The sequence below is a fragment of the Coenobita brevimanus genome, chromosome 93, assembly GCF_032717465.1.
Source record: "Coenobita brevimanus isolate Jiangsu-jjx chromosome 93, ASM3271746v2, whole genome shotgun sequence".
Taxonomy (NCBI): Eukaryota; Metazoa; Arthropoda; class Malacostraca; order Decapoda; family Coenobitidae; genus Coenobita; species Coenobita brevimanus.
This window is the reverse complement of record NC_137046.1, coordinates 58,170,138-58,198,082: the sequence shown is the minus strand read 5'-3', so window position 1 is coordinate 58,198,082 and position 27,945 is coordinate 58,170,138. Positions and strand designations below refer to the sequence as shown.

Here is a 27,945-nt window from a genome sequence, read left to right as displayed (position 1 = left end):
ATGTAGGTATTATCACGAGTTATATGGTAATCCTCAATATAGCCTGATATTTCTCTAGTAATTTTATTTCACTATTACTTATCACAGTGTTAAAGGACTGAAACACCAGTAGATTCAGAGCTGCGAGCTTATGGTAATGATTTTATTAATAAGTATAAAAAAGGGTGTATGTACAGCTTAATTACAACACACACACACACACACACACACACACACACACACACACACACACACACACACACACACACACACACACTTTTAAACAGCAAGAAACTAATCACAAATCACACACACACACAAACTAAACTATTACCATACGTGAAAAACGGACACACAAAAACAGATAATGATGACTCTAGACATTATAAGCTACCGGAGAAAAACGTTGCTTAGTAATATTAAGAAACTGATGAGCCGATTGAGGGAGAGAGAGGCGGCCTTTGCGTTGAAGGAGACGACACCTGGGGAAAAAAACAAAACAAAAAAAAGTGATCATGCTGAGAATCACAGTGGTATTTGACAGGAGCACATATGTACAATTGAGTTCAGAAGTGCGTGGTACAAGAGGCTTTCACTGTCAGGCTTTGTTGACATACAAGGAATGCTTAAATGACACTCTAGTTTGATCACTCTGAGGAGATTGTGTCATACCGTTCAGCGAGATGTAATATGACGTTCGATCGTAACTGTTGTCATTACCTACACAGTCTTCCATCCACTGTACCACGGGCTTGTAAATTCACTTGCACATATTACGATTATATAAAGTTGTAATATTATTTGTACATGGAACATTCATACATAAATACATACATACATATATTATACATAGATACATGCATACAGAGTCGTATTAACTATTGCCTACGTAGAAATCGATAACTTTATAACTACCATTTTCATATTCACTTAAATAAATATGATACAAGGAGACAACGATCATTAAAAGTTCGGGAAAAACAGGTGTTATTTTGAGTAAATATTATTAATAACATCCTAGGAATGAACTGTGTCCTTGACATCTCCATCGAGCCTTGGCGTGAGAAAGGAGGCCTGAATGAAGATGATGATGATAAGGAGGAGGAGGAGGAAGAAGAAGAAGAAGAAGAAGAAGAAGAGGAAGAGGAGGAGGAGGAGGAGGAGGAGGAACATTTCTGCGTTCTACTCAAAACCCTTACTTTGGCTTTTTTTTTTTTTTAAGTTATTTGTCTGTAATCATAATTTACTCGTATATCTGGTAATTCTGATAACACGTTCGTATCTCAGTGCTTTCTTGTACCAGGATGAAGTACAAGTAAAGATATGAACTGATAAAGCCACCTGGTACTCCTGACGGGGGGTAGAAGGTGTGGGGTATGAGCACGGTGAACTCCCTCTGGCTGCTGACCCAATACAGGTTAGGGTAGGAGGCCACACACTTGACTCTGAGACTGCCTTCCGGAGCCATAGCGGGCTGGAGGTGGAGGTGAAGGTGCGTCACTGCCTTGTCGAGTTCCGTGCTAGCGTTCACCAAAGTCTCAAAGCTGCTAGGCCACTGTGAATAAGATAATAGTAGTAGTAGTAGTAGTAGTAGTAGTAGTAATAATGATAATATGATGGTGATGATGATCATAATGATGATGATATAATAATAACACTTTTTGTGGGATGTAATTACGCAAAGCAGTACAGTTAATATATATAAAGTTTTGTTATTTAATCATTGACGCTGATGAGAATGCTAATTGCAGTTAGCAGTAATATCAGTGATCTCAAGAAATACATACTTCTGTCAAATCTTTGTTATTCACTTCTTTCGCTTATAATATCCCTAAAATAATTATAATACAATACCATATTTTTAGTAATTACAGCATTTTTATAATTTCCCGTTTTCATCAGTATTTGAAATAAATATAAAGCTTCGTCTAGAGCAGAATACTTTATTTTGCAACAGTGGAAAATAGAGTTAAGTGATTTTGTTTCTTGGATAGATCTAGATATCCTAACTATTAATTTTTCGAAGCAGTTACGAGAGAGAGAGGGGAAAAATTTATTTTACATTTCCAGTCAATGATGCAAAACGAGATGCAGATTTCCCCTCTGAGAAATGATGTTGTCATAATGTACAGTATATAACTCGACTTTAGTCCTTTAATCTCAGTCACGTCAATAGCTCATCCCCATATCCTGTTCCTTCTAACACACCCTTTCTCATCCACTAACGTCTACCTCTTGTAAGAACTAATAGGACGATGGACAAGCTGTAGCCAGTTTATTTTCCCCTGACGGAACTGGACTACACCTACATCAGCAACATTAAGTCTAGGTTGCATGAAATTCGATATAACTTTGCTATGAGGTAGGAATGAGTCTCCTTCGTTATTAGTCAAATCGCCCCTCCACTCTGACTACACCTGGCCATCAACTGAGCAGAAAGAGAGTTATAGGGATCAACGTCAGGCTAGAACAAAGACGTGAGGATAGCCGGGATGGACTCACAGGCTGCTGGTTAAGGTAGAGTGTGAGGGATGGTGGTGGGTGTCCGCCGTGAGAGGTGCAGCTGATGTTGACCCACTGCTGCAGCTGGAACGGCTCCGGGGGGCTGCTGTTGATACTGGGTGCACCGTCTGGCAAGTCTGCAACATCGAGAGTGCAATGAACACCTCGCTGGCAGCAAAATGCCTCCTTAGGGTTCAGAAGCGTGGTAATGATAAATATTTTTAGCCCTTTACCAACCGATGTTTGCCTCTGCTAATTAAAAACACCTTTTGATAATGGAAGAAAACATTGTGTTCATTGCTTCGGAAAATATTAATTAAATTATACAGTCATCGGCATATTTTTTAAAACTGAAAGTGGCTGTCGTTATTAACTACTTTCAGGTATATAAGATTTTAATTTACTGTACTGAAAGCAGCAAAAATATCAAAGAAGCATATTATACTGGTCTGTGAGTCTAGCTTACAAAACCCGATTTTTAGAAACGAAAATGAACACAGAGTATAATACTCGTATACTGAGGAGCCAATTCTGAGCACAAACGATACACTACGTCTTGGAGTCCCCTTTTTCTTAAGGTGACCTCCAAATAAAAAGAAAAAATATCATAATATCACAAATTCATTACAAAAGCTGAAAATAATAGATAAAAGAAAAAAGAAATCCCATTTTGTGTCTGATAAAGACAATCAAAAACAAAGATCATTGAGAAAAACAGTAACTGAGTGCTGAGAGGAAAATCTGCTGAAATGTATATATTCTTTACACTCGTGATTTAATATTGTTGCAATGCTTTTATTGTTTTAACTGTTACTATGTAAAATCCAGGCAGGATACATTAGAGGTGTCCCAGAGAAAAATTAAAGTTAAGGTTCCAGAAAGCCTGAACAGGCTCTTCTTTGAATCCTTGAATGACTATTGACAGTGATGACTAGCAACGAAGGAACATATGTTCATAGTCCAACTACCTAACATGAAAGCTGTAGGAGACAATGGGAGTGATATAGGTCTCCCACAATTTTCTTGCTTATGAAAAGGAAAAAAAAGTCAGTACAGCAGTGCATAAGGGGGGAGGGGGAGAAACGTGGCTTGATTTGGTGCATAAGACAAGAAAAAGTAGTGTAAACAAAAAGGTAAGGAAAAAAGAATAGGAAAAAGGTGTCACATTGATTCATAAGCAAAACAGATGGAGGTCCTCTTGGATTATCTACACCATTCCCACTCCCCGACCTACCTACGACAACCATATACCGAGTGGAAAATGAGGTCTTGAAGTACGGAGCCTCGCCGGACACCTCGCAGCGGTAGAGCCCCCCCGCGTCCAGGGACACGTTGCGGAGGAGGACGTGGCCGTGGTGGGAGGCCTCGGGGTTGACGATGAAGTGTTGGGTCGGGAACGTTTTCACCTGGAAAAAAAAAAATAGTTGTAGTAGTAGTAGTAGTAATGGTGGTGGTGGTGGTGGTAGTAGAAATAGTAATAGCAGGAATAATAATAATAATAATAATAGTAGTAGTAGTAGTAGTAGTAGTAGAAGTAGCAGTAGTAGTAATAATAATAATAGTAGTAGTAGTAGTAGTAGAAGTAGCAGTAGTAGTAATAATAATAATGGTAGTAGTAGTAGTAGTAGTAAAAATAATAATAATAATAATAATAATAATAACATCATCACCTGGGGCGTCTCGAGGGGCGTCCACCTGTAAAACTCGTCCACGCCCAGGTACCACTTGACGGCGTACAGGTGGTCGTCCTCCTCCTCCCACTCGCACTCCAGCACCCCGCCATCCCCCACCGCAAGAGACGTGGGCACCTGTATTCGCGTGATTCGGATGCCCTCAACCGTCTCTGAAAAATAAGGAAAGAAAAAGAATAAGAAAAGAAAAAACTGGTTAGAAGACATCAAAGAGAAAAGAAAAAAAGAAAGAAAAAATTGCCGGAAAATTTAGACAAACGTGCGTTGTAGATGAAAGGTGAAATTTTTGCAATAACCTGTATTTTGTCAACAATTTTCTCGTCTCATTCTGCTTCCTCTTTAGCGCTGAGTGTCCAGGCGCCACGTCTCAATTAACGAGTCATCTTTTGTTGTGCTGTTGTACATACGTAATAGGCCTGTGAGGAAGATGAAAATTTGCAAGGTTTTAGAACACCCTCCATCCCTCTTCACCCACACCCTCAGGATACCGCAATTTGTGGACTCCGTATCTGAATACCGAAGCCATGTTTTTTTGGTGTGTGTGTGTGTGTGTGTGTGTGTGTGTGTGTGTGTGTGTGTGTGTGTGTGTGTGTGTGTGTGTGTGTGTGTGTGTGTGTGTGTGTGTGTGTGTGTGTGTGTGTGTGTGTGTGTGTGTGTTCTCGTCGGTTAAGGAGACTCATTAACATCTCTTCCACTGCGATTTATTTTTGGAAATGGCTAATATATATACTATTTACGCGGAGTATAGCGATATAGGCAGCATTTATGAAACACAGGTGAGGACAGTAAGGAGTAACAAGCAAAATAAAGCGCTTAGGAAGAGGCGTTAGGGAGACTCATATAACTCCACGCATGCACAACTTAGCTGCTGAATTTAAGCTAGTGACCCAGTTCCGTTGCATGAATGCAGACAGGCTACACTCGATCCCTGCCTGTAATCCTCTTAGTAATTGTTGTTTCACGTTAATCCACGAAGCGAATTAAATTATATACGTAGCCTGTTTTATGTGTGTTTTGCTGTGGAATTAACTGCAGATTAGTTGTTCAAAATACTGTGTTGTTCAGGGGTTGGTTATTAGCTAATATACTGTACACGGGTCTCTCTCTCTCTCTCTCTCTCTCTCTCTCTCTCTCAATATATTAGTACTTTAATATGAAGCGAAAAGCAATGGAAAGTATGTAGAGCCGCAGCACTGTCCTCTCCGCAAAAAAAGGAATATCTTGGCCAGGTAAAGGTAAAGTGAATGTTGTGCAAGGGCTGCCAATCATTTTCTGCCTATTGCCTATTTAATCACGTCTACACTGACCCATTTTCTCACAAGAGTTCGTCCTTCTTGGCAATTTTCGTCCTTCTGCAGCCTAATTCTCAGGTTGAAAGACACACGAAGACAATACAACGGCTCTACATCCTTTCTATGGGACTTCGTAATCATCACACCATTCTAGCTTTAATTTCTTGCTACAGCTCAACATTCAAGACAGAGAGATGGAAGTTTTAAGGCCAAGTTAAAGTTGACAGAGTATATGACAGTCACAGAAGCCTGAGAATATTAATGTTGTCCTCCTATGTGCAAATACCTTCACATGTCAGCACAACGACACTAACACCCACCGTCCGTATTTTCATGATTGGGATGCCTCCATAATGTACAAAAAAAAAAAAAAAGTCCATCCTAAGGTAAATAAATTAGTCTGGAGATAAAAAGAATAAAAAGAGGAGAACGTCATCAGACTGAAGGACTGAAAGTATGATGATGAATTTATTGAACGTGCTTATCGGTACTTTCTTAAATTTACTTCATCATATCAAGTCTAGAATATAATGGAAAATTTTGGGCGTGACGTTATTCTTTCGAAAATGCTCCAGCCCAGTAACTTTAAATTTTGCGCTCGTAATATTTCGCAGCCAACTATCTAAATTTTGTGGTCTGTATATTTTGCGCATGTGATTTGGCTGCTTGATAAAAGTAGTGCTTGGAACCCCGCGGATTTTCTCAGCTGGGAGTCAATTTCACGGGTTGCTGACTTCATAAAACTCAGCACAAGGAACAGCGTATGTGAGAACGGGAAGTAGTGACAGTTATATCAGAGGTAATAGTGATTCTGCTGTTTACCATCCATGACATTTTCCTTCTTTCTTTTTTTATTAGTTCTGCTGTCCCTAGGCAATTTTTATTTAGCTCAGAAGGCAAGCAGTGACAATGATCGAGGTTAACTGTGCTATTATCACCTACAGTCCAATGGCATTTATGTCTATCTATCAGTCTGTCTACCTGTCTGCCTATCTATTTATCAGTTTAGTTTATTTCTACCATTTCCATAAGATTTTAATTAGCTCAGTCGTGGCAGCATCACACATTATCTCGTGATAAAACGCTGCCTTGAGAAAATGGACACATGGTTTCTGGCGGTAACGTTGACTCCGTGCTGTGCTGCTGATAACACGCACTTCCCATCTGCTGCTACATACTTACATACGCACATACATACACACACCTGCTACACATCTGTTGCTTTCACATACTACCTCTCTACCAGCGCCTGCTTAACACTGAAGTGCCCCATTGTTGTTGTTGTTGAGCAACTCCGGTCTGTCTGACTGAGCAGACTCATCAACCGCAGGCAAGCAGCAGCCCCTGCAGTGCCGTCCCGTGCAGTGAACTGGTGTTCCCATGCCAAAGAATGCGCCTCGCTGAGGCGAGGTGTAGGGAAGTGCGGAGACTTGGAGAGCGTCCCATTTGCGTGTCTCCACCCTTTTAACAGGGGTACCGTAGTAGGACCCACATCACCCCGTAGTGCCTTATTGTAATGTGATAGTATGAAAGCCAACACTGATGTGGATCAGTCATGCTATAATCAACAAATTAAATTGCTTGACGCGGCTGGAATGAAGTTATATATTTACGTTGTCTCCATCAAAAAAGCATTAATGCACATTCCTTGTAGACAGAATGACAAAGATAGATCTTTATTAACCTAAAATTGTTGTTACAAACATAATCAGAATGAAAGCCAAAAATTAGAATGAGATCTGGAAGCGAATAAACAATTTAACACAACAGACAACGGATAACCTACAGTACAATGCTCGTTGGTTCCATTCCACGGTAGTACCACTATTTATTTATTTATTTATTTATTCATTTAGATGCAGCATAAAGAATTTCTATCATATCCATGGAAAGTATTACTGTGATGTACGCGTTCACATGAAAACATTTTTAAGATGCAGTATATCTAATTTTGTATCAGGGAAGTAGGAAGTATTGCCATAGCGTGCAGATTCTCATGAAAGTACATTAATAATCATGGACACGCACCTGCCGTATCGATCAAGGAGAATATTGTTGGCCGCCTCCTAGTTGATGGCATTTTAATCGTGTGTGCAGTAGAAGGCAACACTAGGAGAAGGAGTCCAGGTGGCGGTGCTGCATTATCCTCGCTATTCCCGCTACCGCACGTACATGCCACACACACACACACACAAACACACACACACACACATATGGTCCCCCACTTATCAAGAACCTCATCACACACACACACACACACACACACACACACACACACACACACACACACTTATCCAGCATCTCATCTCCCTCACTCCTGTGTCGTATATTGTTAGCCGTTCGGTCCAGCTTCTACCTAAATATATTAAGGGAGACTTTACGAAATGGAGGAGTTACATATAGCCTCCTTGACCTCGGCGCTACAAGGGGGGTTTCCTAAACATGAAGAAAATCGTCTGACAGCGTGGGCATGGGAGGGATTCGACTGAGCAAAAGTTCCAGCAAGTAAATGGGTGAAAATTTTCCGTATTCAATTCCTTCAGTTAAAACGATGCCTATTACGTATCATTGCTGTTATATCCAGACTATTCAGGGACTACAGGTGATTTGCTTACATCTGAGGAGACTGAACCACTTTCACCACTTACATACTAACGTTGTGGTTGCACTGAATTTGATAAGCCTTATATGTACCGTAGGAATGGCTCTCCTTGCTTACCAGTTAAATTTATCTTCCGATCTGCCTACATCTGGCCACCAAAAAGGTTTAGGAATCTTTGTCAGGACCCGACCAACGATAGAATACGACCCGTCGCAGTTCCCCATGTATGATTGCACTCGCCTTCTTTTTATAGCAGTTTATTTTACCCACATCAGTCCGGTCCTGTTTTCAAGGGAGGTCTTCCAGTGCCACATATACTGATTCCAGTAAATAGGCAAACATTTAGAGGTAAATTCGTAAAGAAGATGATGATGATAAAGATTAAAATGGGAAGAAAAGAAACTCATAACTAATCTAATGCATAAGCTGAAAATCACAGGTACAGCACATGCATACTGGCCTTACCTTGGATGATGACAGTGAGGGTGAGGGCGAGTGTGAGTGTGAGCGTCATGCTGCAGTGGCCACCCTGTGTTTCCCCTCAGCTGGCTCTGACACTTGTTGCGTCTCATACACCCACGTCGCGTACACACCAACGCCACAACTTCTCTACATCGTAACTACACACAGACAGAGGTACACACAAACTCTATATTCCCTTTATTGCTGTAGGATTTGGATATTTACGAGTTTATTCTGGTATGGGAAAGGATAGTGGGTAAAGAGTTGTGACCTAACACCTTGAACACCCGCCACCCGCACACAGGCTCACGTTGGCGACTGGCACCAGCACCTGTCATGTACGATACTTTGGGTCGCACCGTGTTATTTCCGATAAACATACACGGCACAAACTTTTTACCATGGATACACATAGATAGATAGAGAGATAGACAGACATCGTAGATAGACTGATATGGAGGTAGGTACCATGTAGATATAAATAGATAGATGGATGGAAAGATAGACTGATAGATAGACAGATCGATAGATACAGATCGACGGGTAGACAGATGTAAATAGACAAACAGATTCACTGCTTCAGATATAAATGGTACATAAGTCATATTTTGTAATATATTTTCCCCTGTAACTTCTCGTCCCTTGTCATACCGTGTGCAACTGCGCTGCAACGTACAAAGACTGCAAAAAATACAAGTCATATAATGTTAAATGAAGCAGTGTATCAAGGCAATATCATTTTTTGCCCGTCTCATACTTTTTTTTTATTTATTCTTTTATGCTTTCCATTTCTTTATTTTGTTAATCACTGATGTAAGTACAAAAGAACAGCCAATAAATCCTTGTTCACTTTATGCAACTGATTTATGTAACTCTATTTGCTTATCGAGGTGTGTACCGAGAAAAATTAGGTGCTGTATTTATGTACTATACAGGTATTTATTTTTTCAGCAAGAATTATGTGCAAAGATTATATACTGTATTTACATTTACAGCGATGGACATATCAGTCAATCAGCCTAACATTTAGTAGCCTGGATGCAGCTAACGATAACAGTCAGCCGTAAATTCTCTCTTTTGATTTGCAAGAAGATCCATGGCTACTGTAGTTCACATCATTAACTCCCTGTAATTCAGTGACGTATTTATCCTCTCTCTCTCTCTCTCTCTCTCTCTCTCTCTCTCTCTCTCTCTCTCTCTCTCTCTCTCATCTGCGGACGCTGTGAAGTGACTTTTCAAAATGGAAGAGTTAGATGTAACCTTCAGTCACGCCTTTACTATACAAGGTACCTCCAGAACTGAAGAAAAATAGCTGTAAATGGTGTACGTGAGAATGTAAATGTAAAATATCAAGACCAAGACGCTAAGGAAGAATAAATCGTTAAGGAAAAGATGTTACGAAGCCTCCTATCCCACTCAGAATACGACTGCCCCATCACCTACCCACGCATAGGTCTCTCATGGTCGCGCCTTTTTTTCTTTCTTTCTATTTTCCTTTCGCTACTGCCAGACGATTTTCTTTATTTGAGGAGCCTAAGGGTGTTAATACCGGTAAAATTAAGCCCCTAATAGCCCGGACGATTCTTGTACTCTCTTCCAGCCCACGCCAAACGATTTTATTCAGTTGAGAGTTGAGTTAAAGATGCATGTGTGTTCATTCGGGTGTCATTAGTATTTTTCAGGATGGGGTAAGCTGTGGTGTTTTCAGGGTCAATTGTGGGATTTTCAGGGTTGGGCCAACTGTGGTATATTGAGGGTCGAGTCAAGTGTAATATTATAATCTTCCGTCGCCTATAATCCGGTGAGAATGAAAACCAGAGACTGAGAGTGTAATATTTCGTCTAAGAGTGAGTCATCGGAGTTGAAAAGTGTTAAGTTTCGTGTTCTCTCCCTCCCCTTTCTTACACCCCCTTCCCTGCTCATCACCCAAGCATGACCTAACCAGTTCTGAGGTCAAGAGTGAGGAATGAGGGGTGAGGAGAGGCCGTCCACCTGTATACTCTCTCGTTTACTGGTGTGTGTGTGTGTGTGTGTGTGTGTGTGTGTGTTAGAAGAAAAGATTACCTTTTCAGGACCTGCATCTGCATCAAACTTTCTATCAAACAAGACGCCACTTATAAATCATCATCCTCGCCGTCGTTCTTCAAACCCTCTCAATCTTTCCCAGTAATACATGGAGCGGAATGGATATATAAATTGGAGGAGCAAGTTAAAAAAAAAAAAAAAAAAAAAAAACGAAAAATAACAACAGAGTGGGCAGTGAAATCGGCCAAGCATCCACTCACTCATCCTTGAAGCCTTCGGAATTCTCAGCTCCAGTCCAAAGGCCAAACGATCCACACAAGACTGTCCTTCATAATAGTTGCTAAAGAGAGACCATTCCGTCGACTGCCAAGTAAAAAAGGTAACTAATAAATTAATTAAAATCAAATTCAGACACAGCAATTCTCACGAGCGCCTCCACATACATATTTTGTCCACCTGTTTCTGCCCGTCACTTATTGTTTCTTATTCTGCCCGTCACTTATTGTTTCTTAAATTTTCATGCCTTAGAGAGAGAGATGGGGGGGAGGTGGAGGGGAGGCTTCATCCTATAGTAAGGGAGTTAAGCATAATGTTTCCACCCTGAATTGTTTTCTAAGCACGTCCTCACATTTCATCCCTCCACCTCTAAACTCATCCCTTCTTCCGCGTCCCCGTCACCGCTTCTTCCTCGCGTACTACTCCCACCGCAACTTAGGGCAGCAATCTATGAAGCCAGCGTAAAAATATAGCATAAGGTTTGCCCGCGCGATCTATCCTCATCACTCAATTTTTCTGTGTCAATATCTCCTGCTGGAACGACGCCACTCTGCCAAATGACGAGCCAGCAGCGCCACCTGGACAGTATAACCAATTCCCTTAATGGACCATCGCCAGCGTTACTTGTTACGTGTTACTTCCATAGCTGATGTGGTTACGCCTGCCTTGTTGACGGTAATCTGGCCGCTGAGTTATGATGTTGGGTCCGCACATGCTATAGATAAGGTGGATGGATGGTTAGACAGATAGACAAATATACAGAGATATTGATAGATGGATGGATGGATGGACGGATGAAGAGACAGATAGACAGAAAGATCGACAGACAGACAGATAAACACACACTTAGATAACTTTGCTCCCTGTATTATCTTCCCTAGCTACGTGGCCCATCTACCTCCACTGGTGCTGTTTTATCACTGTTTATACCCTTTGCTTTAGTCTGTTGTCTTACGCTGCTCCTCTTGTCACGCGATTTGGTCTTTTTCATTTGAGAGAGAGTCCTAGTGGTGATGAGTTTAATTAAGGCTGTATCAAATCCCTTCAGCCCGAAAAATCACCCCTGAGCTGAACAAAGTCGTATGGAAATAAAGAAGCATCGATAAATATATAAATAAAATAAGCATCCATAAATAAGACACAAAATCGGAGTGAAGGGGTTAAAGGGGCATACTCCTGGTGGCTTAAGGAGAAATTTTTGAACTGGGGGGGAGGGGGAGGTTAGATATCAAACCTTCATTAATCCATTCTTTACTGAGGAGTTCTAAGATGAATAAAATCGTCTGGAGGTGGTGGTGATAGTAGTAGTAGTAGTAGTAGTAGCAGTAGTAATAAGAGCAGTAGTGGTAATAGTAGTAGTAGTAGTGGTGGTGGTGGCGGTGGTGGTAGTAGTAGTGGTGGTAGTAGTAGTAGTAGTAGTAGTAGTGGTAGTAGTAGCAGTAGTAGTGGTAGTAGTAATAGTAGTAGCCCTAGGTTCATCTGGTGTAAATCCAGTGGACTGCAGGCTGAAGTTGCTCCTCGCCTTGTCTCCTGCAGTTTGCCATCCGCCTTTCGAGGGATAGGGAGTGAGTTGAGGGACTTTTTTTATAATCAGGCAGCAAAACCACCCGGTCATATATGTGCCACCACGTGAAGGTGTCCCTCTCCAGCTCCTAACAAGAATATAACCAAAGAATTACGTATACAGAACGTTGGGTTAGTGGAGAGGTTAAATGGAGTCTTCATTAGGCCATCTGATAACGGACGCCTTCAGGTGGTGGCGCCGATATAAATGGGAGGGGCCACTACCCAGTTAGGCAAATGTCCTTCATCTCCCTCCCTGCCGCCTGAAAAGAGGATGTTGGACTGCAGGAAAAGGACAACTTCAGCCTGCAGTCTACTGGGTTCACATTTCAGATGAACCTGGGGCTACAGCAACAACCACAACAACAAGAGCTACTACTACTACTACTACTACTACTACAGTACTACTACTATTAACCCTTTTACTATAAGGGTGCTCCCCAAAGCTGAGTAAAAAAATTGTCTGTGGGTGGCAAAAATAACCAAAGAATTAGGTCATCGGACTGAACGTTTATTATCCATGGGGCTTGAATGAAGATAGTCACACTGGATACTGGATTTGACTAATAACCAAGGAGACTCATTCTAACCTCGTAACTAAGGCTCATTAAGTTCTATGCAATTGTTTATTTGTCTCTCCATCTATAGTCACACGCCTGAATCCCGGAAGGAGTGGCCACAAACGAATTGCTTCCATGTCACCCCGTCCCTCGACATCAGGATGCTCTTTCTTCAACTCACACACCCCTCACCCCTATGCCTCGCCACCCCATCCCTCCACTTCATCCTCGGTCTCACCCTTCCCCTTCTCCTTCCTTCTCCCCTGCACCTCACTCACATACACGCTTCTAGTCATCTCTAATTTTCCTTTTTCTCCACAAAGCCAAACATTCAAAAGGTATTTTTCCTAATGCTTTCTAGTGCAATCGCATCAACATTATAACGTTCTCTCTTCTCCTTTGTCTGCCTGTCTCTCCGCGTAGCTCCATACGATACCCTCAGATTGCTAACTAATTTTCACTTCTCTCATACCTGTGTCCTTCCAACAGAGTCCAAGCTTCACTTTCATACGTTTTAGAGTGGGGATTGTAACTATAATTAATCACCATCTTTACTGACCTTCATACAGTCGATAGGCATTTTATCCTAAGCTTTCTCTACTGTGACTGGACATACAGGAAAATCCATAAATAGTACTTCACTAGAGACTCATCTGGAGGTATGTTATGTGTTTCACGGACGGCTCAACCTGTTGATAAGGGCGTGGGTTTGGCAGTGTGAGTAAGAAATGATTAAATGATGCAAGATAGACATTGATAACGCTGACAGAGTCGCTCCTGCTAGACATGAGAAATCGGCCGACGGAGTGGAAGAGGAGCGTTACGTTTGGACCACCTTAAGGCTTATGTCCTTGCTGTAGTCTGGTGGAGGTTGGGAAAGGAGCGAAAGATGGAGTATTACAACGAACAGTCTTACTGACCAGTCCATAACGTTATCCGCCCCACCCCACCCACTTTATTTTTTCTTTATTTACCTCCATGTATTCTGGCTTGCTTTCCCACGTATCTCTCTCTCTCTCTCTCCCCTTAGCCTACATCACCATGGAAAATTGCATCAGCCATGAGTTTTCCACCAGTCCCATTCGGTAGGCTATTCACTTGCTTTCGGTAACACACACACACACACACACACACACACAATTATACAGTACATACTGTGTGTATCTCTCTCTCTCTCTATCTATCTATCTATCTATCTATATATATATATATATATATATATATATATATATATATATATATATATATATATATATATATATTATCTGTTCTCATTAACTTTTTCTTTCCTGACAGTATTTATTCCTTTCGCAACAGGTTTTTATTGTCAATGTAAGTCCTCGACATTTTTCACCCCATCATCATTTGCCTTTCTTTTCACTCTAGTAGCAACTTTGAAATGCACCCTGTTTTCTTGGTCGGTTTGCATCACGGCATCACCACCGACGATCATTATAGCTAACAGAGAAGACATAGTTTGTCATATTTTCACGTTTTCTATGAAAAGTTTGAAAAAGAAAACAAATAAGTGGGCTTAACTATACTAAACAGGAACATTACACTCTGTTATTAATTTTATCATGTCCTGGTCTTCTAATAGTTGTAATTACCCTTTTTACTCATTCTGCCATGTAACGAGATTTTTTTTTTTTTTTTTGTCATGTATGTGCCGCTGATTGCACTGCACAGTTGACCCTCGTGCAGTAGTGCGGTAAGGATCTGTCCCTAATTCTCCCCTTGGGGCTAAGATGCTAATTAATGTGTGTGTGTGTGTGTGTGTGTGTGTGTGTGTGTGTGTAAATTGGGAGTGTGTCGTCCTGTCTCGGCTACCTCCCTTTCTTTGGGGGAAGCAGCCTAGGTATGTAAATAGACAGATGTGCCGGTGTCATTGTATCTCACTTTACATTATTGGTTACTCATTCCTTGTTCACCTTCAGCGACAACGATCCCTGGTGAGTTGAGGCTTGTACTAAGTGGAAATAAAGAATCTAAAGATACGTCATTGTATGGGGAGTTTCGTTTCGACAAAGGTGTTCTTACCTAATTGTTCTTACCTAACTGTATCTTTACAGGAATGAGTCAAGCTCGTACTGTCCCGTGTCGTGTGTATGTGTGTGTGTGTGTGTTAAACAAGTATTCGATTTTCACCTAACTAGATGGAAATGTTTAGGGTCAGCCAATGAGGAAATCTACTGTTTTGAGAATACAGTAAGAAGTCAAAATCAAGATCACAGTGCCAGGTCAAACATTCACCTAACAATATTAACTTAAAACGTCTTAATTCTTTTTAACTCATACTTTATAGCTAAATCAAGAAAATTTTTACCAGATTTCAGATAATACGCCAATGTGGTAAATGACTGCCGATTCGGTAATTTGTCGCATCTCTCTCAAGCATGACCTTGAGCGTTATAGACGATTGCAAGGCTGGGCCGAACTCAACAGAAGATTCATTTCGATCAAGCAATAAAGGCACAAGATATAGTGTAGGGTGATAAGGAATCTGCACCTGGAATGAATCCTGCCTGAAAAACGGGGGATTAGTGCGACACCGCCTTTGGTGATACCTGTAATTAGGTGGTGAAAAAAAAAATAATCTAGCAAACCCAGTGGCTAATCAAATTAATCAGCCATAATATAGGTATAGAATAAACAAGTTTACCTTATCTGGGGAACAGTACTGATACCATTGTAATTCATGAATTAAAAAAAAAAAAAAAAAAAAACAGGGGGATCTGGTAATACTGACGGCGGCGTATGACGGAAGGAAGGAAGGTAAATGGCATATATTTTGTATAGTGGGATTACTAGGGCACACCAATGTCAGCCATAGTGTTTTGTGTACTTGAATCTGATGTATGAGTTACATAAAAATAATGGTTATTAAACGAAAAGCACTTAGTTGCAGGAGTTTGTTGATTTCCATTTTTCATACGGCTCGAATTGTTTGTAAATCCTTGGCAATTTATCCCTCCCTTCATTTGTTGTCAGTAATCTCAGTGTTGTGTCTTTAGAGTATGTTCTCATTTATTAAAATGATACAGTTTGAGTCTGTATGCAAGTAAGGTGTAAAGCAAAATCAGGTAATTTAATTATACAAGGGGGGGGTGTGGACTTCAGGTCATAGGTCTGTCAGTTATCACATCAGCATTAAAATGATTGAACCTAACCTAGTAAACTGTAATTTGGGATCCTGTTCAACCATCCCCCAAAATAGTCTGTCCCCAAATCACTCAGGTTAGGTTAGGATAGGTTAGGTTAGTATGGATGAAACGAATGGGGATGGAAAATAGGACGGAAAACACGTTCAGGCGGATCAGTCTGATGGCACAGAATCGTAATGCAGATGAGATAGCGAATGGTGCTAGGACCAGGAGAATCCATTGTTCCTTAATGACTGTATACAAAGTGTGATGGGGATAGTCCTAGAGATGACCTCTCACAACTTGGGTACCGGTACTGGTAGATTATTAAAATTTTGAATAAACCCCACAATTATGGACCAAAACTATAAATTATCAATACAGTTGAACAGTTTACTTAAGCATCTGTCATTATTAATTGTTAGCATATCTGTAATATAGTGGAGAAAGCTTTGAAAATCAGTGAATACTGTATGGTACCGGGTATGTGAAATCCGGTGAGGCATAATGGAATATACTGTGTAACAGAAAGCATTCCAATATAAAAAAAATCATTGACTTTTGAACCAACTCTTTGCCAAAGGAAACTCATTTTTTTTTTTTTTTTTTTTTTTTTAAATAAAAAATCTGACCCAACTTTTGGCCTATGTTAGTTCTTTTCTTTTCTTTTTTTAAAAACCCAAAGAAATGGACAAGTTGCCAGTTAAAGTAGAAACTTTCCAAGTTAGCTTTAGTCTTAGGGACCAAACCATGTCATCTTCTGGATCTGCTGAGGGTATATTTCATAGGGTTGAAAAAAACAAAATCATCATCTACCAGTCATTGTTTTCAAGCTAACCCAGGTATCTTGTGGATGGAAATTTGGTAAATTTTTACTTTGGTCACTGTTGACTCTCATAGTAAAACAGAGCTGTTCCGAAGTTTTCTTACGTACGGTAATTAATATGATTCTGTTTAACCTTTTTTGTGGTTAAGGTTGCTGTGCGTGCCAATAACAAAGATATTAACCAAGCATCCTTACAGAGGTCTAGTATTTTTGATGAATTGAGGCTTTTACCAGTGGTGCTAAATGTGATTCATATAGTCATTTCTGTCATGTTGCACAACTGTCTCTACTGTAACTAAATTTTGCCTTGGTTGTTTCAGATGCAGTAATGAAGTCAAGGTGCCGGTGGAGGATACCTTAGTACTGTATATGATAACCCGAGCGCTGATCAAAGAGACAGCCTTCTTTACGTGAACTGTTGGCATTCTTCATCCCTACCTACCTGCAAAGAATGGTGTGAAGTTTGTAGGCAGTCTTGACAACTCATCATGAGATATGTGCAGCGGTACTGTTTAGCAGCCATAATACTGTATTACTCATATGCATCATCCAGCAGATTTTGCTTCATTCATACCTGAGATTACAAACTAGGCCTATCACTGTGTATCCTGTTCACATCAGTCATACTTAAAACTGCTGTCTGTATCTTCAGTGCATAGGCCTATTGCAGGTAATTAGCCTAACATGCATAAGTAGTATGGTAAAGATGTTGAACTATAGGATTGTCTTATTCTACCATTGAACTTCGGGATATAAGGTGCTAAAAGACAAAAATCTGTTAACATAAATAAATAATATGAGAGCTGAATTCTGTACATATACAGTACTCGAGTAGACAAGTAAAAAAGAAAAGTCATATGTGCTGTATTGAATTATGCATCTTTTCTTTGTATTTTTAAATTCATGGTTGTCTTTTGTTAATATAGTGTGCAAAATTGTGGGGTGTATCACATTATCTTAGTACAGTACTGTGATATGATTGCACAGGTGAAAGATTTGTAGTCATAGTAGTTGGAAATGATTCTGTGATGAGTGTCACAGGCGTAGCACAAGACAAAGGGTTTGAGTGCCAGCAGTGTGGCAAACAGTTCGGCAAGAAAAGCAATCTCACAAGACATTTACTAGTTCATACTGGAGTGAAAGATTTTGTGTGTGGTGACTGCGGTAAGCAGTTTTCTCAGAAGAGTGGTCTCAGCAAACATGCCCTCATTCATGCAGGAATCAAGAACTTTCAGTGTGTTGAATGTGGTAGGCAGTTCACTCAGAAAAGTGCCCTAAAACAACACCAGCTTATTCATACTGGAATTAAAAGCCACATTTGTCATGAATGTGGAAAACAGTTTGCCACAAAGAGTCAGTTAACAAGGCACACAGTAGTTCACTTGGGGATAAAAAAGTATAGGTGTGTGAAGTGTGGTACTCGATTCACTGAAAGTAGCAGCCTCAAGAAGCACATGCTGATTCATGCAGGAGTAAAACAATATGAGTGTGATGTATGTGGTAAGCAGTTTACTCAGCGTGGAACCTTAACTGAACACTCACTTATCCACAGAGGAATTAAGAAGTTCACATGTGATGAGTGTGGGCAGCCATTTCTAAGAAAGAGGGATGTTAGAAAGCATATTAAAACCTTCCACAGTCCACAACTATATCAGTGCCAAGCTTCATGATAATATATGGTATTCCATTGCATGAATGTTGTTTTAGCTGAGGTTAGGTATTTTGTACAGAAATATTGAGAGCTTAACTTCTTCAGTTTGTAGACATATTTTCTTATTTTTTTATATTTCCAGCTTATTTTACTCAGTTTTGATGAGATTTTGAAATGGAGGGATAAAATATAGCCTTCATTAACTCCACTACTGAGGGTCTTTCAGATGCTAAGCAGAATCATCACATGGCAACAAAAATATGAGTAAAACAGGAAATGCATTGTGGTTACGAAAGGGGTTACACAGGAAACAGAATTCAAAACTACAGTGTCTATTTCATTGGCTGAAAAATTTTCAAATTTAGCATTGACAGAGGTCAGCCACTGTAAGTCAGTGGACTGCCAAAGGTTGCTTCATAGTTCCATGTTAATAACCATGTGGAAGTATTAGAGATACACAGCCAATTAATTTTCACAATTAGGGGAATATGTGGTTCAATAAAATTCTGGGCATATCAGATTGCAGTTCAAAACATGGGGAAAGTCCAGTGTAACCACTCTCATCAAAGAGATACCATACCATAAAATAAGCACACTAGTTCAGTGCTGGAAACAGCACTGGTAATACACTAGATAATGCAAAGTAAGATATGTGTACATACTCATGTAACTTGTTTACTGTACTATGCTTGATAATAACTATATACTGTATATTGAATATATGGATGCTTAGTGGTCAAGTGGGTTAAGGCACTCTAGTTGGATGTGTCCCATAAGGGTTTCTCAGAGGAGTGGTTGAGGTTTATTGCCCGCTTAATGGCACTCATAGGTGAGTGAATGGGCCCTTTGCCTTAAGTGCTTGTGTAAAGTAGCCTTGGCCGAGGCCTTATCCAGATTTCAATGACAGTATATGATTGGATGATGGACAGATGGATAGAATACCTGTTAAAACAGTTATGAATCAAGCATCGATTGCCTTGGACTAACACCCAATATATATAGTAAATGTTTTTGTGGAGTACAGGAAACCATTTGACCACAAATTAATACCGGTATAGGTAATGTGCAGATTGGTTTTGCCTCTGTGATGGAACCCTTGTTTAAAAGGCATTAATGATATGAATGATTGTGTGGCCATCTGTTGATACCTGTAATACTGATTTGTTGCTTTCTCTTTCTTGTTTCAAGATCATACCCACCCTACTTTTTAAGTATGAATTATGGTGATGATTCTGATGATACTGTATAAAAAGCATTACCAACCTGGAGTTTTCACAGTACAAATTTAATACTAGTCTCATACATTAGAGGTCACTAAATAAATAACAGTTGAAGGTTTGATTCTGCTCTGTAGTTTCAAAATCCCTTCACTCTAATGCCAGTTACTGTACAGTACATGTGTGCATTTATATATACCGTATATTTTTATATACAGTGTCTCCATATACTTGTTATTACTCTGATGATCAGTGATTTCATAGTGAGCACTGTTGCTTTTGTGTGTGTGTTGGGGGGGGGGGGCAAGCATTTCTACTTGAATGCAGTACAGTACATTTCATAGGTGTATTATGAGTACACAAAGTTCCTTCTCTTTTCTCTATTAATATAAATAGCAGGCATACACATAAATTGACTTTTGTAGACTTTAAAACCAAAAGCATCCCCTGTTTCTAAATATAATGACAGAAGAAAGTAATGATACTTTCTGGAGGTACTGTTCAGTTCTTACTGAGGTTTTTGTTTTTATTTTTCTCCAGTCATTCAGTAGTGTACACATCTTTTATTTATGTGTACACTACTGAGGGTGGAGAGGTATATGAGAGAGGGGGGTGTGAGTTGGGAGCAGGGCAGTGAAATGGCGGGGGACAGGGCAACTTGGAGGCGATTTGTTTGTGGCCACCCTAAACGGGATTGAGGTGTCTGGCAATAGATTGATAGATAGATTAATTTTTACATATAGATCTAGGGTAGTACAGTAAAATAATAGCATAATGCCCAGTGAAAAGTGTAATGTGTATGAAACCTGGGCAGTGCCTTAATATGAATACAAAAATTTAAGTCCAGAACACAGTCTTTTACAGCTTTCCATATACCTAAAATATCAGGCCCAGTGTCTTGATAGTGTATTTAGGCTTTTACTGCACTACATAATATTGATTCTAGGACAACTGCCTCATGGACAAATGTCACCCAGACAACTGCCTCCCGGACAATTGCCTCCGCTAAATATCACCTGATTCACTGTACAAATGGTCGCAAGTGTCTAACCTAACCTAGCCTAACCTAACCTAATCTTTAGCGGGAGGCAGCTGTCCAGGGGACGGTTGTCCTATGGGGGCGATTGTCCAGGGGGCAGTTGTCTTGATACCATAATATTGACTGCCCCAAGTAACTGTTGGTGATCTCATTTGCTTTTTAAATACAGTAATGTCATTAACCCAGTATCTGATGTTTTAACTTGTGGTGTGGACAGTGATAAAATAACACCATTACATACAATAATGTACAGTATATACTTTACCACATATGCAACGTGTGAAATCAAAACATTTTGGATGCTAAGGACTTTTGCATGGAGATCATAAACATTTACTGTATTTCTAATGTTAGAGCAGAGCTGGAATAGCCTAATAAAGTCTAACACTAACATTAATGACAATATTTTTCATCTTGTTTTGTTTCCTTCTTCTTGGCTGTAGAAAAATTTACAGTAATACTATTGAAAAGTAGTCTGCCACCTTGACAAACCACTTCCAAGTTTTTACATTTTGTACCCAATACCTTGTATTATGGTGGGGCCAGAATAGTTCAGTGGTAACACTTATGCCCCATGACTGTAGAGTTGATAATTGGAGCCTGCACCAGGGTAGCGTATGTTTGGTGAGAGATGTAGTGGTCTCTCCAAGGATCTCTCTTAGCCCTACAGAGCTGTATGGTCCATTGGTCCTAGTTTGAGGATTAAATGGGGTCTATAAATGCTTGCGTTGCCCAGAGGCGAGGGGGGGATCCTCTCTTTGGCTCAATGGTAACATGCGCGCGTTTGGAGTGCGGGGGCCTAAGTTTGAATCTTGGCCAGACCAATGATTAATTTGTCAAGTTTCATTTCACTTTGTACTTTGGCTGGCAGCAGTGTGGGATGTGAGGCGAGGCTTGGTTGGCAATTTGTGGTTAGCTGGCAGCGTCCTTGTCCTTACATCTCGTGGATGAGCTGTTTGGTGTGGTCTACCGCCTCCCCAATGGTGGCCTCCAATGCTATGCTACCGTGTGTTTGAAACTCACCAAGTTAATCACCAATGGGAAGAAAGATGGGTGAAATGGGGTCTATAAATGTCTGCGTTGCCCAGAGGCAAAGTGAGGATCCTCTCTTTGGCTTAGTGGTAACATGCGTGCCTTTGGAGCGTGGGGACCTGACCTCAAATCTCGACCTGACCAGTGATTAATTTGTTAAGTTTCATTTCACTTTGTACAGGGAATTCACCCTTGTAATATAGTATTTCTCATCATCCACTCACTTGATGTAGTGCTGCTCTCGGGTGACTGCCCTTTCCTTTCTTCCTCCTTTCCTTCCGTCCTCTTCTGTCATTCTTTCCTTCATTCTTTTCTCTTCCTTGTTTCTATAGGTGACTCTACATGCCCTCTTCTGTTTTTTTTTTCCTGCTTTCTCCTCCTTCTGCTTATGGGTGACCCTGCACTGAGTGACAAGCCAACTGGTTTCCTGTACACCAGGAAACGACTTGCAATACTGGATGGTGACCACATAACCAAATTGTGGTGCCTGGTGGTTTAGTGGGTAATTAAGGCACTCTACTCGGGTTGAGCCTGTGCAGGTTTCCATATCCAAAGGGTGGTTGGGGTTTATTGCTCACATATTGCCAATCAGGGACGAGTGAGGCTGGTCACTCTCATCTCGAATGTCAGGACCAACTTGCCTAGCCCTGGGCCCTTACGCTTCTCCTGGGGCAACAGAGGATTAGATGATGATTTAAAGATCGAATTTACAGTAGTTATTAGGAATAAAGATGAACTGTAGATATTGATGGGATACTCAAGAGTAATCTAGTCTTTGTCTAGTGAACAAAACCAATATCAGTAAGCATACCCGTATATAGGTATGACTCATAGAACTATGAGCTTCATTATGATTACTTATGGTATTCGATGATAAAGATTTTATCCATGCCATAGTGTTGTGATTTTCTTACATGATTCATTTGAAACACAGTTAAATTGTAAACAAAATCAACTTGTTATTACACAACAAGATTTGCTGATCAGATATGTGCATTTGTTCCATGTGGTACTGTATGGATATTTTACTGGTAGCCTACCTTATATAAATATGAAGTTAGATTGCAATAGAGCTGGACTTCAGTTATCCAGATTGTGTTAGAGCAGAATTTGTAGAGCCAAACACTTCTCAAAAGTTAAAGTTTTATGTAGAAAAACACTGCCAAACTAGGGCACTGAATGACATTCAAGAATCCTGCCAGAAATTTTCCAAAACACTAGAAGCCAACTTGTAAACTACTGTATGTTGTTTATGCGTATCCATAATTTACTTAAGCTTTTTGTAGCAAAATTTGTAGAACCTTCTCATTATATCTTGCAGTCCTCTCTTTGAGAGTCTAAAGCATCGCACCTCTCAAGACTAGTTGGAGGGTTTTCTGGCATGTGACAGTGTCAATCCTGACGTCAACCATTTGTCCTCGGGTGGGATCAAATACTTGACGCCTTGGTCAGCATTGTGCACTCCAACCCACTAGACCAAGACAGTCATATTTGGTAGATTTATGCTAGTTGCAATTTGGAAGCATGATTTTTCAGTGGATACTTTACTACAGTGTGGATGTGAATGAACTTTGGAAACATTTTACTTCTATTTCAGATTGCTCCCAAACGTTTTAGTAGTATACAATTATTAGACAGTGTAACACACCATGTTTAACTTTTCTTTATGTCTGTGTAACAGTTGATATTAATGATGCACAGCAAGTTATCATTGATGTGCAACAGCTACAGAATCAGCAGTGTTTTATCCTCTCATCTTTTATCTACTCATCTTTCTCTCCTCTTTAACCCCTTTTGCCTGAGGGATCTCTCTAAAGCCAAGTATATTATAGCCATTATCAGTAGGCAAATAATAAAAATTCAAAGAACTCTTGATCTGAAGGAACTGATGAAGTTGGTGCATTCAGTAATCACTTGAAAATTAATCTGCTGTTACATCTCTTTTTCTCATTACCAACCAAATGTCTCATTGTCTCCTGACTCCCATGTCAAACTCGTATTTCAGTTATTCAGTGACCATAAGAACCAAAAGCTCATTTCCTTTGACAAATATAATGGTGGATTTAATTATGGAAACCTCATTATTCTGAAACCATTGACCATGCCAGCATGATTTAAGTCCTTTCTCCTAATGGCAGCTCTCCATGTGCTGCAATCTTCAGCCACTTCCCCGGCCCCGCTCAGGTCCCTAGCCTGAAGGTCTTCATGCAAGACCTTACCCCATGTTTTCCTTGGTCTGCCTCTGAGCACTCTTCTTTCCACATGCTAAAATATCAGATTTGCCAAGACTGGCCAGTGTAAGCTCAGTAGTTGATTAATTAACAAAGAGTGCCTTTATTTGAATATTGAATTGATTCATGTACTGTCTCTGTGGTTGTTTGATATACTTATGAATGGTGTTAAAAGAAATACAATAAATGGAATAACTCAGAGTCAAATGGCCACCCCGTATGAGATTATGGCGTCTGGCAATAGATAGATAGATAGATAGATAGAATGTTACGGTGCCCATAGTGAGGGTATTTGTGGAACTGCTGCTTCTGATGTCAGCTGATGATAAATTCTGTTAAGCTAAAATGAGAGGATGCAAGGCTTGGTGAACAAGTTTTAAGTTTGTATAAGAAACAATTGCAGGTAGCCAGGAGTTAAGTCATGGTTTTGAGAGGATGAAAGACAGTGCAGAGTAAGGCTGAGAAATAGAAAATGTTAAGTTCATTCAAGTGCCTAGGTTGAGTGACTAGCAAGTATGTAATCTAATACTTTTAAAGGCTACAGTGCAAGATAGGATACAACAGAGAGTGAGAGCTGGAAGCACATTTGAGGCAGTGACAAAGAATAATGAGGCAAGTATACAGTAATAATAATGACGTCATTGCTTGACAAATGTGACACCTGCACTATGAAATGTGAGGCCTGGACTTTGTAGAAAGGATACAAATCAGTATAGTAGTGAGAGGAATAGAAATAAGTTATCTGACAAGAGAATCTTAAAAGTTATAGGGAGTTGTGGTGTTGATGTAGATGTGGAAATTATCAGATAATTGATTTTTTATTAGTTAAATTATGCACAATTTTTTTTAACCGGATTTCATATTACAGTAGGTGTGTATGAACCTAAAGTATAAAGTGCCGATTCGGTATTTCGTCGCACTGGTTGGGTATATATATATATATATATATATATATATATATATATATATATATATATATATGCATTCGTACACCAAAGGAGAACGTAATGTTTCCGGTGCAAAGAAGAGAGGAAATGGCTTCTCTTCCTTTTGCCACTGGTTAATCTCGGTCACTTCGCCAGCGCTTGTAGTGACATCTGTTGAGGCTCAGCCATACTTTTCCCCACGATTTGCGTCCACTATGGCCGAACAAGGCATTGGTTGTCATTTGGGATGAATATATACTTGCACCTCTTCAAAGTCGTTTTAAAATATACCCAGGATGTTGTAGTACCAATGAAAAATAATGAAAACAGCTATGGGTGACGCTAGAATATAATTCAAAGTCGACTACAGAGAGCTAGTTAATCACTGACTAAAACTGCAATGTATAAACTTTGATAGAACCCCCTGAAATATAGTTATTGAAGTATATTTATAGGATGACGGGGAATCGTCCAGGGTGCGAATTGTCCTGAAGGGGAATCGTGAATGTTTTGATGGCGAACTGTCCGCACCCTGGATAATTCCAGGTCATTCTATAAATATACTTGTTATTAATTAATAACTAACCAGGGGAATCTAACCGAGTCTATGTTCATTCAGTTGTGTAGGCTTTGGGTATTATTTATAAGTTGCACTATTAATCAGTAATTAACGATTCTACCTCGCTGAAGTCGACTTATACTCTAGCGTCACCCATAACTGTCTTTATTAATTTTCAGGTCAGGACCAACTTGCCTATCCATGGGCTTTTACGCTCTTCATGGGGCAACATAGGATTGGGTGATGGATGGATGGATGGACTACCACATCCTGGGTATATTTTAAAACGACTTTGAAGAGGAAAATATGTAATACTGGTAAGCGACGATGTTTCATGGTCATTTTTCTCGTACTGTAGAGAATATATATATATATATATATATATATATATATATATATATATGATAGATGTGGGTAGTTGACCAGAGGCTTTGGCCCGTGGTCGATAGGCCAGAAAAAAAAAAAAATACAGGTACTGCAGTGTGTGTTGCAGAAACAATGCATTTCCAAAGAGCTGTGATAATAGGTCTGGCCACTGGCCCTTTATAATGTTAGAAAATGTCTGCCAATGTGGACTGAATATTGATAGGTAAATGTATGGGTAAAAAATAGTTTCAGCCAGAAACAGAATAATGGGATTTTTATTTTTTTTCTGGCGGGGGAGAGTATTACAGACAATTCTAAGACACATTTCTTCTTTGGTATTTTTGTAAGATTGCCAGAGTTTTATTTTACTCAAAGATAACCTAACCTAACCTTCAAAATCTTGTAATTGTGTTTTTGGCTGAAACTATAATAATAATACCAATTTACACTTTACTTGAGGCAGTGGAAGGAGCTTACCAATTCAGTTCATATTCCACCAGTTCGTTTTATGTATTTTTCTGACTTTTCTATCTATCCATATCTGTCTATCTGTTGCCAGATGCCTTAATCCCATATGGGGTGGCCACAAACAAATCGCCTCCTCGTCGCCCTGTCCCCCTCCATTTCACTGCCCTGCCCCTAACTCACCTCCCTCTCTCATATACCTCTCCACTCCATCCCTCCATCTCATCCTCGGCCTCCCCTCCGCCTCACTCACATACACTTTCCTTGTCAGTCTCTCACCCTCCATCCTCTCCACATGGCCAAACCACCTCAGTGTGTTCCTAACGCTTCCTATCACATCCACATCCACACCACAACGCTCCTTCAGGGACATAATATAATGAAAATTGGTAACGTTTGTTATTTCTAAAGTTATCTATCTGTCTATCTTTTGCCAGATGCCATAATCCCATACGGGGTGGCCATTTGACTTTGAGTTATTTGTTTTACGAGGAGGGGCACTAACCTTCCACCAACCCACTTGATGACACGTAGGGAGCATGTATGGTTTGGTTATATGGTTACCACCCAGCATTGTAAATGGTTTTGAGGCTTACAGGAAACCATTTGGCTTGTCACTCAATGTAAAGCCATCTGTAAAGGAAAGAAAAGCAATAAGAAGTGACAGGAAAGATGGGAGAAATAGGAAGAGAGGAGGGCAGGCACAGAAAAAGAATGATAAAGGCTAAGGAAGATGTAGGCAGCACTACATCAAGTGAGTGGATGATGGTTGCCACCACCACCTAGATTAAATTATTACATACAGTTAAGCCAGGTTAGGTTAGGTTTAGTTAAGCACTTAGGGTAAGACAGTCCCTTCCATCATTACACTGACAAATCAAACAAATTGACATAGTGGAATATGGCTAAAAACAATGGGGAAAGTGATTTTGCATGAAATGTTTATTTACCACCCCAGAAATAGTCAGAAAAATATAACTGACCATCAGGAAGAAGAAGAAATGATTTGGTAAGGCGCTTCTACTGCCTCAAATAAGTGTATGTTACCAATACAGTAGTTACAATGCACTATTCTTAAAATTTGCTAGGCATTAAGTGTTTGAGGAACAAAAAATAAGAAGAAATGTCATCAACTTTAGTACCGATAGCTTACAACTGCTACCATACATTTCCTCAGCTCACTGGGGAGGATGGCAGACCCATAATGCCTGACAGCTCACCATTCACACCACATTAAAAAAATGTCATACTCCCAAGAACGCCTGTGCACTTGCAAGGCAGTGGTGGACTCCTAGCAACTTGACAAGGAAGAAAATTTCAGCAGGAAATTCTTTAAGTGATGTATGTATCATATGTTTCTAGTAAGGAGTGTTACTCTGTAAGTACAGGAAGCACTATAGCCACGTGTTTTTACGAACATAATAGTAGTTTTTCATACCCAGAGGTGTGAGAGTTATGAAAATAGCATGCTTGTCCTTAAGAAATGAACAAAAATTGGATTGTATTATTATTTTAAAAATAAAGGATAGGAATGCACT

General features: G+C 39.9%; 1 protein-coding gene across 1 annotated transcript; it reads right to left on the bottom strand.

Moving 5' to 3' along the window:
- Nucleotides 1-355: 355 nt before the first annotated feature.
- On the bottom strand, nucleotides 356-8,610 carry LOC145412536 (uncharacterized). Its single transcript, XM_080282431.1, has 6 exons — nucleotides 8,532-8,610; nucleotides 4,152-4,324; nucleotides 3,716-3,887; nucleotides 2,482-2,618; nucleotides 1,321-1,534; nucleotides 356-461 (listed from the first exon to the last, which is right to left on the bottom strand). Exons 1-6 carry the CDS (start codon nucleotides 8,578-8,580, stop codon nucleotides 370-372), a joined length of 837 nt encoding a protein of 278 aa, XP_080138557.1. The 5' UTR covers nucleotides 8,581-8,610; the 3' UTR covers nucleotides 356-369.
- Between the last annotated feature and the right edge of the window lie 19,335 nt (nucleotides 8,611-27,945).